Raw genomic sequence first — 12,593 nt, 5'->3', positions numbered from 1 at the left:
ATCTTTATAATAGTCGGGCCTTTTTTCTGTGGGCCTCTTTAGCCCTATATTTGTAATCTATAATTGTATTGTTATAGATAGTGCCCGGATTGGGCTTAGTTGTTTGTGGATCTTTACAAGTGAGTAAGGACGTTATTATCTTTTGCAGTTTACTGTTTGTTTTATTTAAATATGTCTGATGAAAAGGGGAAATCCCATCCTAAATCGGGATTTAAAAATGGCCAGATTGTGGGCAGAAAATGTCCGTCACTGACGGACACATTCAATGTGTCTACTGTCTGGGGGCTAAACACCTCCAAGACACCTGCATTTGTCACTCCTTTTCTTCAGGAGTCCTTTTGGAGAAAGGAGGAAACTTATAGACAGGGGATTGCCACAGCAATATTTTTCTGAGGTGTTGAGTAGCCATGAGGGTACTAGTACGTCCTCCAAATCCTCAAAATCCAAATCTTCAGTGACAAAAAAGGCAAAAACTTCAGGAGGAGGGTCATTGGTTCCACAGACATCGGAACAGAGTGTACCTCTGATTCGGAACCAGCTCTCGGTATTGGAGCCGGTCTCTGAAGTTCCTTCTTCCCCTCTGCTCCAGTCAGCACCCTCGGTGCATTCAGCAAAGTCCTCAGTCAGCCTTTCAGATTTGGACATGGATCTGCTAGGGCAGAAGCTTTTACAGGCACCAGGACTTGCCAAATTGTTGTCGGCCCCGACCAGCTCGTCTGTGCCGAAGACCATGGAGACGGATTTGTCTACTCCTCCTCCAAGCCGTACTGGACTCTCTGAGCCGAAGGAAACTGAACCCTTGGTTGTCGAACCCTTGGAGCAGATACCCATACTGGTGTTATCGGCTCCATCTACTTGGATGTCCTTGGCGCCAACCGAGGACTCTAGGAGGCGACGCTCTCCCGTCAGGTCCGGGGAGGATAGTCGAACAGATTTGTCTGTGCCAACCCTTCCTCTCGGGGCTTCGACTTGGATGAGCTCGGCTCCTACCTTGGGCTCGGAGCCCAGGGTTTCGGTGCTGGAGGATCGGACGGTACTCTCGGGTCCGTCCACTCCTTCTCGTTGGAGCCATGGTGCCTTTGATGCTATGAGGAGAGTTTTGTCTCCAAACACAACGTCAGCATCGGTTCAGCTTTCCCTGTCCCCTCAAGCTCCTGTGCCTGCTTCTTCATCTATCGGTCACTCTAAGCGTAGAGACCCCGAGCCTCAAGTACCCCCACAGGGCATCCCCTACTCTTTTGAGACCTCCCCAGATTCCCCCCACTGAGGAGGTGCCCAGGAAGAGATTGTGCAAGAGGAGGCACTTAGACTCCCCACAGGAGTCCTTGACATCTGACATGGACTTAGATGAGTCAGAATGGTCCCCTCAAGCCCCCTCTGAGGATATCTCCTTTGCAGAGATACTAGAGATCCTTAGTCAGAGGGGCGATTGGCAGTCCAGGACCCCTACTAAGGATGAGTCCATGCTCTTGAAGGCTTTTTGGGTCTCAACCTTCCACTTCTTGGATGTCTCCGCCTTATGACAAGCTCATGGAACTGATTTCACATAAGGTGTGGGAGTCACCGGAGGCCATGGAACCTGTTCCTCGTAAACCCAATAAAATTATGTCTGCCCCAGTGGACAAGCCATTTTTGACAAAGGGAGTGCCTGTTGATGCCATGGTGGTAGCTGCAGCCACCAGAAAGGAAGTATCTGAGACATCCACCTCTATCCATCCCCTAACAGAGATTCTAGGGTCATGGATAGATATGGGAAGCGCATGTTTAGTTCAGCGACTTTTTCTCTGCGATCACTGAACTACTTAACCCATTTTACGAGACTACAGAGAGATCTCCTGAAAGAGCTATGAGATGCTCTCCAGGGTACGGTAGCTGCAGGGGTGGCCAACAAAGTCAACGCCCAGCTCGCTACCCTAAACTCAGTGGTAAACTCGTCCATGCGTCTCATATCCTATACAGCTGATGGTTCGAGTAGAGCTGCTAGTTCGGGCATTGCTCTTCAAAGACGAGCCTGGATGCGTCTCTGTTCCTTTGCGGAACCCTTTAAGTCTTTCTTTATTTTAATACCCCATTCGATGGCTCATCACTGTTTGGGCCCAAAGTAAAGGAAACTTTAACCAGGTGTGAGCAGGAAGGCAAGACCTTATCTGCCGTTGGAGTCCGTTTTTCGACCCCTACTCGGCCCTACCCCAAGGGCCCCAGGGGAGAGAAAATGTGGTTCCGAAAAGCACAGACAGCCTTTCAGGACACACGTGGAGAAACCCCCTTTAAAGGCAGAGGAGAGAGTTATAATGGAAGATGCCGCCCCTGCAGCAGAGGGGGTCTGCAGCAACAGGGTGACAGGGGGCAGTTCTCCGGTCAGCCCTACCAGCGCCCTTGAAAGGGGGCCTGACTGTTCGGCTCTGGAGGCAGTCGGGGGTCGCTTGTCTTTGTACCCAGAAGCCTGGCTAAACATAACATCAGATACTTGGGTACAAAGCATCATTTCCAGAGGATATTTCATTCCATTCTCTTTCCCTCCCATTCCTGTAAAGAGAATCCCAGATGTTCCACCCAATCTCAGGGAACAAGCAGTCGTAAAGGTCTACAGATTGCTAGAAAAGAATCATCCAACCAGTCCCAGCAGACCAAGTTGGATTTGGAACTTACTCAAGATTCTTTTTGGTACCAAAGAAAACAGGGGACTGGAGACCTATCTTGGACCTCAGCAGACTCAACCAGTTCGTAAAGAAAGAGAAGTTCCGAATGGTCACACTTCAGTCCATTCTTCCCTTCTTAGGGAAAGGCGATTGGATGTGCTCCATAGATCTCAAGGACGTGTACTATCACATAAAGATGAACAGACGCTCCAGAGATATCTGTGCTTCCAGCTGGGGGCCAATCATTACCAGTTTTGAGCCCTGCCCTTTGGTCTCACTACAGCCCCCAGAGTGTTCACCAAATGCATGGCAGTGGTCACGGCTCACCTGAGACGCCTAGGATTCCAGGTGTTTCCATACTTAGACGATTGGCTATTAACCGCTGCCACCAGGCATCAATTTACTCAGATAACACAATACACTCTGACACTCTGCCATCAATTGGGCATTACAATCAACTTTGAAAAGTCTGCCTTATCGCCATCGCAGCATAACGTATTTATAGGAGCAGAATTAGATACCTCAACTACCACTCTACGTCTCACTGTCGAAAGAGTCTCTCTTCTCCGCCAAAATGTCAGCTTACTGATGTCAAAGAACAGAGCTACAGCAGCAGAGGTATTGAAAGTACTAGGTTTGATGGCGGCAGCAATCCTGGTTATACCACTCACAAGGATACATCTGCGAATTCTTTAATGGCTCCTCTTCGCTCAGTGGTCTTACCAGAAACTACCGATGCACCACGTGATTCTCATCACGGATTCTTGCAGGAGAAACCTTCGGTGGTGGTTGACATCTCCATGTCACAATCGGAAGACCCTTTGGCCCCCCCCCCTCCCAGTAGCCACTGTGACCACGGACGCTTCCCTGATAGGGTGGGGGGGCATTTTCAGGGAAAGACTGCCCAAGGCACATGGACAGATCCAGAGTCACATCTGCACATCAATGTTCTAGAGTGGAGAGCGGTACTTCTGGAGTTGCAGTACTTTCAGGACTCTCTTCCTCTAGGAAGTATTGCAATTCAGATGGACAGCATGTCAGTAGTCTGGTACTTGAACAAACAAGGCGGAACCAAGTCTTACCCTCTTTGTCGAGAAGTCCTCGGGGTCTGGCAATGGGCTGTGTCGTCCCAGCGTTTTCTATTAGCAACGCACATCCCGGGGAAATCCAACGTGATGGTGGACAAGCTAAGCAGGGCGATATTGCTCCCTCATGAGTGGTCTCTCAAGCAACAGGTTGTGGAGTTGATTTTCTGCAAATGGGGCCAGCCTTGCTGCGACCTTTTTTGCCAGCCACATCAATTCAAAATGCAGAAGCTACTTTGCCCAAATACCACCTCCCGGTCATCCCCCAAGAGATGCACTTCTTCCCGATTGGCCCCCGGGTCTCTTTTATGCATTTCCACCCTTCCCATTAATACCCAAATCGCTGGGAAGGACTGTTATACTCATAGCCCCCTACTGGCCTTGACAGATTTGGTTTCCGTTTCTCCACCAACATATTTTGGAAGGTCCATGGATCCTGGACCCAGTTCCGGACCTTCTGACGCACCCGTCAGGGAACCTTCATCCTTCACTGCAGTCCCTGAAACTGACTGCTTGGCTAATCCACTTCCCCTAATTGCCAGGCTTCATTCAGTTTCAGAAGATACAAGACAAATTCTCTTGTCCTCTCACAAGCCATCTACCAGGAAATTATATGGCAGTAAATGGAAAAGATTCTCAATTTGAGCCAACGCGCAGAACATTGACCCTTTCTGAGCTCTGCTATCTTCTATTTTAGAATTTTTGACAAAAATTTTTAAGGAAGGAGCAGCAGCTGCTACAGTTCGAGTTCAGTTAGCTGCCATCTCAAATTTTCACCTTGGTTTTGGTGGCAAAAATGTTATAGGCCATAAATTATCTAAGACTTTTCTTAAAGGCATTCTTCATATGTGACTTCCGATCAAAATTCCCTATTTTCCCTGGAATTTAAACCTTATGCTGTCTCAAATTATTCTTCCTCCTTTTGAACCAGCATCATCTTGTGATCTCATATTTTTATCCTGAAAAACTATATTTCTTGTTGCCATTACTTCTGCCCGCAGAGTGTCAGAACTTCAAGCATTGTCTATCAGACCACCTTACATGATTTTCCATGCTGATAGAGTATCTCTCAGAACAAACCCCTCATTTTTACCTAAAGTTTGTTCTGAATCAAATATCAATCAGGTCATTGAGCTGCCAGTCTTTCTTCCCAACCACTCTAGCAAATTGGAATACATGCTGCACAAACTTGATGTTCACAGACAGCTCAGATTTTATCTTGACAGAACTAAGGATATTAGAAAATCAGATCAACCTTTTATATCCTTCTCAGAAGCATGAAAAGGCAATCCAGTGGCTAAAACAACTTTATCTAAATGGTTATCCGATTGCATATCCTTTGGTTATGAAAATGCGAGCATGCCATTAACACACAAACCTAAGGCTCGTTCTACCAGAGCCATCTCTGTCTTCTGCTTTTTAAGCTAAATTGCCCCTTGACAATATTTGCGCTGCAGCCACTTGGTCTAAGCCTCATACCTTTATCACGCATTACAAAGTGGATAAGGCTTCAAGGGACAGGTCTCCCTTTGGTTCTACGGTACTGAAGAACATACTCCCATGAGCAACCCAGGATTCAGGGTGCTAGGGACGCTACCCATCAGTGAGAATAAATGGCGAGATTTAACTTCACATATAGAAGTTATGTACTTAGCATAATGTTCCATGTGAGTTGTTTATCTCGCCTTTATTCTCACGTCCCTCCCTCCTTCCCCCTCCTGGCTGACTGTTGACTTAGAGGCTAGTACCATTCTGGTTATTCAATATTTCTTCCTCCCCTTTGGGAAGTGTTCTTGGTAGAAATACATAAAAGGGTATGTTTGTGTGTGTATATTTATATGTGTGTGTGTGTGTGTGTGTGTGTGTGTATATATATATATATATATATATATATATATATATATATATATATGTGTGCGTGTAAATATTGTTACTCGCAGCAAACAAGATCTGAGGTAATTCCAGCAGTGCATTGTGGGATAAGGGGCTTGGTCTCGAGCTACTGGCAAACCTTGAGCTTTGCTATCGGCCATGTCGGAGCCGAGGACCCATCATTGAGAATAATGCGAGATAAACAACTCACATGGAACGTTATGGTAAGTACATAACTTCTATTTAATGCGTACTAAACCTGGTGGGTGACTTTGAGAAGGTCACCAAGGCAGTGGGTGAGGGGAAATTGTGCATACCACCCACTTGCACCTAGCTAAGGTGTTCAATGCAATATCCCTCTCTGGTATAGTTGAAAAACTCGCCAAACTAGTGTAAGCCCCTGCATAACCCACTGGATTGCTAACTGGCACACAGGATCCAGGAAGTCAGGATTGGTGATACCACCTCCCCTAATAGACCAGTCACCAGTGGGGTACCCCAGGGTTTCATGCTGGCACTGCTTCTATTTAGCATCTACTTCTCAGAGGAAAAGGCTAATGTCAGGGGCTTTCGGCTGTCTAAGGTTGCAGCTGACTTCAAATTGGGAATTGTTATAGATTCCCCCATGACACACACATCTTTCAAGAAGGTCTAACAAAGACAAATCACTGGTGCCAAAGTCACAGACTAAAACTCAGTGCCAAGAAATGCATTGTAGTGCCTTTGGGAAAACAGACACCTAGGCCAAATTATTCCATCGATAAGACACCTCTAAGAGTTGGCCTGGTAGTCAGCGTCTGGGAACATATGTAGCTAGTAATCTGTGGCCATGGTAGTAAGAAAATCATTCTGTGTTGCCCAGCTTATAATTAAGGACATGGCATCCAGGTCCAAGTATGTCATAACGCCACTTTATCCAGCCCTTAACAGACCCAGAGTTGAATATAATCTTTGATCTAAGGCAAATTTGTAACAGTTAGTTCCCAGATAAATACAGTGGGATTACTGAATCGGAAAGATGCCACTCAGTAGTAGTATGCACCCCCCCCTTGTAAATTATATAATTGGGTCCATTGTTTGTGTAATGCAGAACAGGGAAATGGCAAAAATGAAAGATTTATTTTCTGTCTTTGAAATTCAGAAAGGCAGAATGCCTTTTTCAAAGCTTAGTGCTCAGAACTGTGATTTGAGTATTTGTTTTGTAAAAGTTCCCATATCCCTTAGGTGACGCAGTGCAGCTGTAAAACTGCAAAATTTCCTCCTCCACATGATGTGTGTTGGCTGTTCCAGTTTGGAAGTGGCTGGACAGAGCGTAGTAAAGATGTGTGCATTTGCGGATGCATAGTATAGTGAAAGCTGCCTTGTCTTATCTCATTATGGTTCCTGGTTGTACATTGTTAAAGTGAAAGCTCATTTCTGTTTTTTTTTTTTTTTTTTTTTTCAGTAAGGTCTATTTTTCTTTAATTTCCTGCATAGGCATTATGGTTATGTTTGTTTTATGCTCAGATGTATTTTATTGAAAGCATTTTTTATATAATGGATTTCCACTCACAGGTTATTTCTCAACATTTCAGTGGGTTACCACAGTTAAAGCACTTTTGACATGATATGTTTTATAGTGAAATAATGTTTTGTATTAAAAAAACAACAAAAAAAACTTGTTTCCTTATCTTTCTCTACAGTGCGAGAGGCTGATTTTTTTTAATACTGTCCCTCAGCGCAACCCTGTCAGGGAATAAAATATTTCTTCTCTTTCTACAAAGGGATTTTTAAATACTTTGCTGTCCTAAAGCTTGTGGGCCTTCAGCCCCCTTCTAGTTGACCTGTGGCCCATTTGTTCCCCATTAGAGGAAAAGGTGACTAGAGGAGATGTCATCTAGGCATCTGTGAACAGAGCTTTGTTTTTCATTCACAGTGGTGGAGGAGGAAGTTTGTACTTATGATCTGACCCCCCCCCCCCGTAGATCTGTCGTGTACAGCTCCAGGAATAGGAGCGCTCAGTGCACAGTATGCCCTTTCATATAGTATGCGAGCATGCATGCTGTAACCTTTTGATTACAGAGCAACACATTGCTTAATGCATCTGTGTGCATGTCGTGACCCAGAACAGTCTTTTATTCCAGGTTTATATAAAACTGTTTGCTAAATTGTTTGACAATAACTGCATCTTTCAGTTTGTGATTAAAGGAGTTTTACATTGATAATATATTGAAGTCTTTTGGTGATTTGTCTTGGTAAGTGTGATAAAAGGAGCAAGCCCTCCCTAAACAGAGTTGCGTATGTCATAGTGTGTTTATGGCAGAAGGTGGAACACCACACTTGGCGAAGTTGTTTTCTTAAGCATGTCTTTTTTTTTTTCTATCTAGGTGCCTATGGAGGTCTGTCAGAGAGACCATCTGCCTCTGTCTCCCCAAGTTCAGTCTCCATTACTGCATCTCATTTTGATTCCATGGAAATGTTGCCTCCAGAACTGCCGCCACGAATTCCAATCGATGAGACATCTGACCGGCTACCAGCAGTGTCTGCAGTGAACCCATTACCAACTCCATTTCCAGACACACCTGATACGCCTGGTATGGTTTTATTTGCGGTGCAGTAGACATTCACTGAGCTGATGACTTAATTTTATACCAACAGTACATTTTAATAATTTTGTCATGATTATTTTAAACAACTTCACCTTTCAGATTACCTCTTTGCTTTTTATTTATTACATTTTCATGTTAATGGTTAGTATGTTGACACCTTAAGTTCAGAGTAAAGTGCTTGGATCCATGTTATTAATAGTTATTCCTTATGGTATATTTGATTTAAATCAGTTGTGTTTTCCTGACATATTTGAATCAAAGGATAAAGTCTTGTGTGTGATTCCATAAATGTATGCAGTATCAAAGTAAACAGTAGTAGACAGACATTTAATCTTTTTTTTTTTTGTGTGTGTGTAATTTTCCAGTGATTTAGTAGTTCAGAGGTTTATGCATTAATGAATGCTTTCTGATAGAAAGCAGCATTTTAAGGCATCTTGTTCATGTGCCATGCCAGATTATTGTATTCAGGAAGGTAGCCAGTTTCCCAGAAGGTTAACATACGAGAGTAGAATGAAGTGTCCAGTGGGCAGATCATAGTGGTGGATCCTTAATTTGCCTTCTGCTTGTAGATGGCAGTGACCTGATAATTGGCAGAGTGCTGGGGACTCCCACAGATGTGGCAACAATGCTTACATGTTTTGGACGCTTTTGCATAATACAGTTATGGGTGCTGGAAAGACAGCAGGAATTTCATGCACTGCTTTGACTGGTATCCTATGTGAAGACATGCATACTTGAGTAGTAGATCAGAGTCCCAGGATTAGTATTTAACAGTGAATGCAGAGGTACATCTGATGCCAGATAAGGAGTCTTAACTGCAGTCATAGTTAATGACCTATTTTTTTTGTATCAGTAGTAAAGAAATTGGGATTCAGCAGAACCACAGAGAGCATTAGCATAAAATGCAGAAGGGCAGGAAATTGTTTCAATACTGTGACAGGCATTAGTAGGGCATTTTCTGCAAGTTCAGCTCTATAGGCAGTTGTCTTAGGAGGATGTAGGCATCTCAAACTCTAGATCAGTGTGTGTGTGTGTGTTGTGTGTGTGTGTGTGTGTGTGTGTGTGTGTAGCTTTAAGAAGCTATCCAAGGGCTTGCACAATTGTATAAATACTGAGCAGTTGCAAGTCTGACTGCCATTTTCTAGATCGCTGTTGAGATTGAAGCATGTATGTATGTAAGGTCTGTCTGTTAACTAGTTTGTTTTATGATGCTACTACCCATCTTGATGTGTTTCTGTGAATTAAAGCATCTAAAAGTACCCCGCCTGCTTGTCATCTATGTTAGAGAGGGATGAGCGACGCAGTGTTTGAAGTAAGGCAGGAAACATAGATGTTCATCGTGCATATGCAGCTGCAGTCATAACAGATGGGTTATCCTGCCGTCAGGTGGGTCCTCGGTCGGCCGAATTCCAAAGTCTAGGTCCGGCGTTGGTTGTCGTCGCTTCTTCCCTGACGTCAGCGCGGCAGAGGTATAAAAGAGGCAGCCGACACCATTTTCTTCAGTCTTTCTTGCTGCGTGGTGCCCGAAGCAGAAGCAGTTCGCAAGTGCCGGTCGGCCAGCTCCTGAGATTTACGAAAGTATTTCAGCCGAAGTCTTCTTGAAAGCTAAGTACCCCGTCGGGGAAACTTTTCTTGCCTCAGACCGATGTCAGACAAAGTTAATAATTGTATTTCATGTGGGAAGCAAATACTGCATAAGGATTTCCACTCTTTCTGTATACCTTGCTTAGGCCCAGACCACGACGTCTCGGCCTGCCGTTTTTGTGCTAGATTCAATAAGCGCACTATTAAGCTGCCATGGAGTTCGCCCTTCACTTTTTTGGCAAAAAATTTAATTATATTATGTCGTCGGATACTCCGACTCCAGTTTTGAGCAAAAAACGCAAAGGTAAGGACCAACATATGAGGTCCGCACCATCTACTGAAACCACGCTAAGGCCGACTACTAGTTCTCCGGTACTCAGCGAGGCGCCTACACAGCCCCTGAGTACCGATGACAATGCATTACCGGTGCCTTCAGTACCCGAGGTCGCAGGCTCCTCGGCCCCCATTCCTACTACAGATCCAGACGCCACTCCTGGCGGGGAAACTCAGAATTTAGACAGGCCTGCCATTTCTCAAGGGGTCTTCAGGCCTTCCTCCTTCTCTATTAAAGCCTTCACTAAATCTAAAGCAGCCATGAAAACCAAAAAAACAGGTGCCTCAGACCCCCTCTCAAGGCACCATGCCTAAAAAACAGATGCTTAAAATGGCTGAGGATTTGATTACTCTCATCAGGGGTTCTCAACCCCCCTCTGACAAAAGGCCCAGATTAGAGGAAGACTACCCTTCCTCAGATCAAGCTTCTATTACCTCAGAACTATCTGAGGACCAAGATTATGCCTATTCTCCATTCGAAGACTCTGATGCAGAGGAGTCTATTCCCTCGGTCTCCCTCCCTGAGGACTTCTCTTTTGGGGAAACCCTGCATACATTGAGGGAACACTTTCACTGGGAAGGCCAAGATTACTCAGATTCCAAGAAAAGGCTCAGGGAATCTCTCCTGCTCCCCCAGCATAGGCCTCTGGCTATCCCTCCTGTTTTAGATATATTGGATGATGTGTATACAGAAGCCAGCCTTAATCCTGATTCTTTGCCTCCAGCTCCTGTTAAACCAGACAGGTATTGCCGGGTTCCTGATTCTCACCAGTTCCTATATAAAAGCCATACTGCTGACCCAGAAACAATTTCACAGGGTCCCAAGGGAATTAAGGCCTCTACTGCTAAAAATCCATTACCTTCAGAGAGAGATTCCAGAGCTTTAGAAAGGTGGGGGAAAAAGCTGTACACCTCGGCCACTTTAACCATGAGGGCATTAAACTGTCAGTTCCATATGTTAAAGTATCAACAGTTTTTGATATCTCAGCTGAAAAGCAAGATGACACAACCAGATTTAAAAGAGTTGCAGGATTTGTTGCATGGTGCAGAGCAAATGGGTAAACATACCTTGCAGTGTGGTTTTGATGCTTTAGCGGCCTCATGTAGAGCTGCTGTTACGGGGTCTGTTATACGCAGGCATGCTTGGCTCAAAGAGCAAACCTTACCAGATCATGTCAAAGCTAAATTATTAGATGCACCTCTTCAAAAAGATGTATTGTTTGGTGTTAAAGCTGAGGAGGTGCTAAAGAAAATGGAGGAAAAAGCGAAATCAATGCAAACAGTGAAAGATTTCTTGCAGGTACAGCCTCCACGTTTCAGCAGAAACTGGCCTTCAGAAATTGGTCCTTTCCAGCCACAGACAGACCTCAAAGGGGCAGATACAGGCGCCCAAGGGGCAGAGGGCAACCTTAAGGATCTTTCAGAGCCAGACAGTGGCAAGCACCATCCCCAAGAGGTGGAGAAGATAGATCACTGTCTTTTAGAAAACAGGCTCAATGACTTCCCCCTACACCTGCCAAGCAAAGCTTTAATGGCAGCACCTTTGGGCGGAAAACTGACATTATTCTCAAAAAATTGGCATATTGTTACAAAAGACAAATGGATTCTGGACATTATAGACAGAGGCTACAGGTTCCACTTTCACACCCTTCCAAAAATGAGAGGCATGCCAAACCTGCCACAAGATCAAAGGGCAGAGGCACAAAAACAAATTTCAGCTCTCATGGACATGAAAGCAATTCAAGAGGTACCTGCAAAAGAACAAGGTCAAGGGTTTTATTCCAGACTATTCCTGGTACCAAGGAAAGACAAAGATTGGAGACCTATCTTAGACCTATCCATCCTAAACATATATCTACAGGTGCCAAAATTCAAGATGCTCACATTACAGCAGCTTCTTCCCATGCTGGGCAAGGAGTCTTGGCTGGTAACATTGGACCTCAAGGAGGCATACCTGCATGGCCCTATCAGACAAGATTGCAGAAGATACCTCAGATTTCTTGCAGGTTCAACCCATTACCAATTCTCTGCATTGCCCTTTGGCTTATCTACTGCGCCCAGAGTGTTTACGAAATGCCTGGCATCAGTAATCGCCTTCTGCAGACTACAAGGAATACAAATCTACCCATATCTGGACGACTGCCTGATCCAAGCGGACAGCAAGGACATACTACTGCAGCACCTGGCGTTTGTAATAAAACTGTTGAACTTCCTGATACACAGTCAGCAAAAAGAAATCAAAACTAATACCCTCTCAACAAATAATTTTCCTGGGTGCCTACTTGGATACAACCACCCAGATGGCCTACCTCACGCCAGACAAGCAAGGGCAACTGTCTCCATACTTCAGAAAAATGACAACTTACACCAGGCTAACTGCAAGGAAAATCCTGCAGGCTCTGGTATTCATGGCATCTTGCAACCTACTAATCCCATGTGCAAAGCTGCATATGAGGAAACTTCAATGGTACCTGAAAAACTTATGGTCTCAA

The 12,593-nt window shown here is 44.8% G+C and overlaps 1 protein-coding gene across 2 annotated transcripts in view; it reads left to right on the top strand.

Moving 5' to 3' along the window:
- The window catches only part of SH2B1 (SH2B adaptor protein 1), a 509,649-nt gene that overhangs the window by 224,655 nt on the left and 272,401 nt on the right, over positions 1-12,593 (top strand). For both annotated transcript variants that reach the window (XM_044086540.1, XM_044086541.1), the window contains exon 5: positions 7,963-8,169. In XM_044086540.1, coding sequence (XP_043942475.1) covers positions 7,963-8,169 — 207 coding nt within the window. The remainder of the gene's footprint in view (positions 1-7,962; positions 8,170-12,593) is intronic.

This window comes from Protopterus annectens, chromosome 10.part0, assembly GCF_019279795.1.
Source record: "Protopterus annectens isolate FY-2018-M chromosome 10.part0, PAN1.0, whole genome shotgun sequence".
In the NCBI taxonomy this organism is placed as follows: domain Eukaryota; kingdom Metazoa; phylum Chordata; order Ceratodontiformes; family Protopteridae; genus Protopterus; species Protopterus annectens.
Note: the sequence above shows the minus strand (reverse complement) of the source record. Positions and strands in the feature narration are given on the sequence as shown.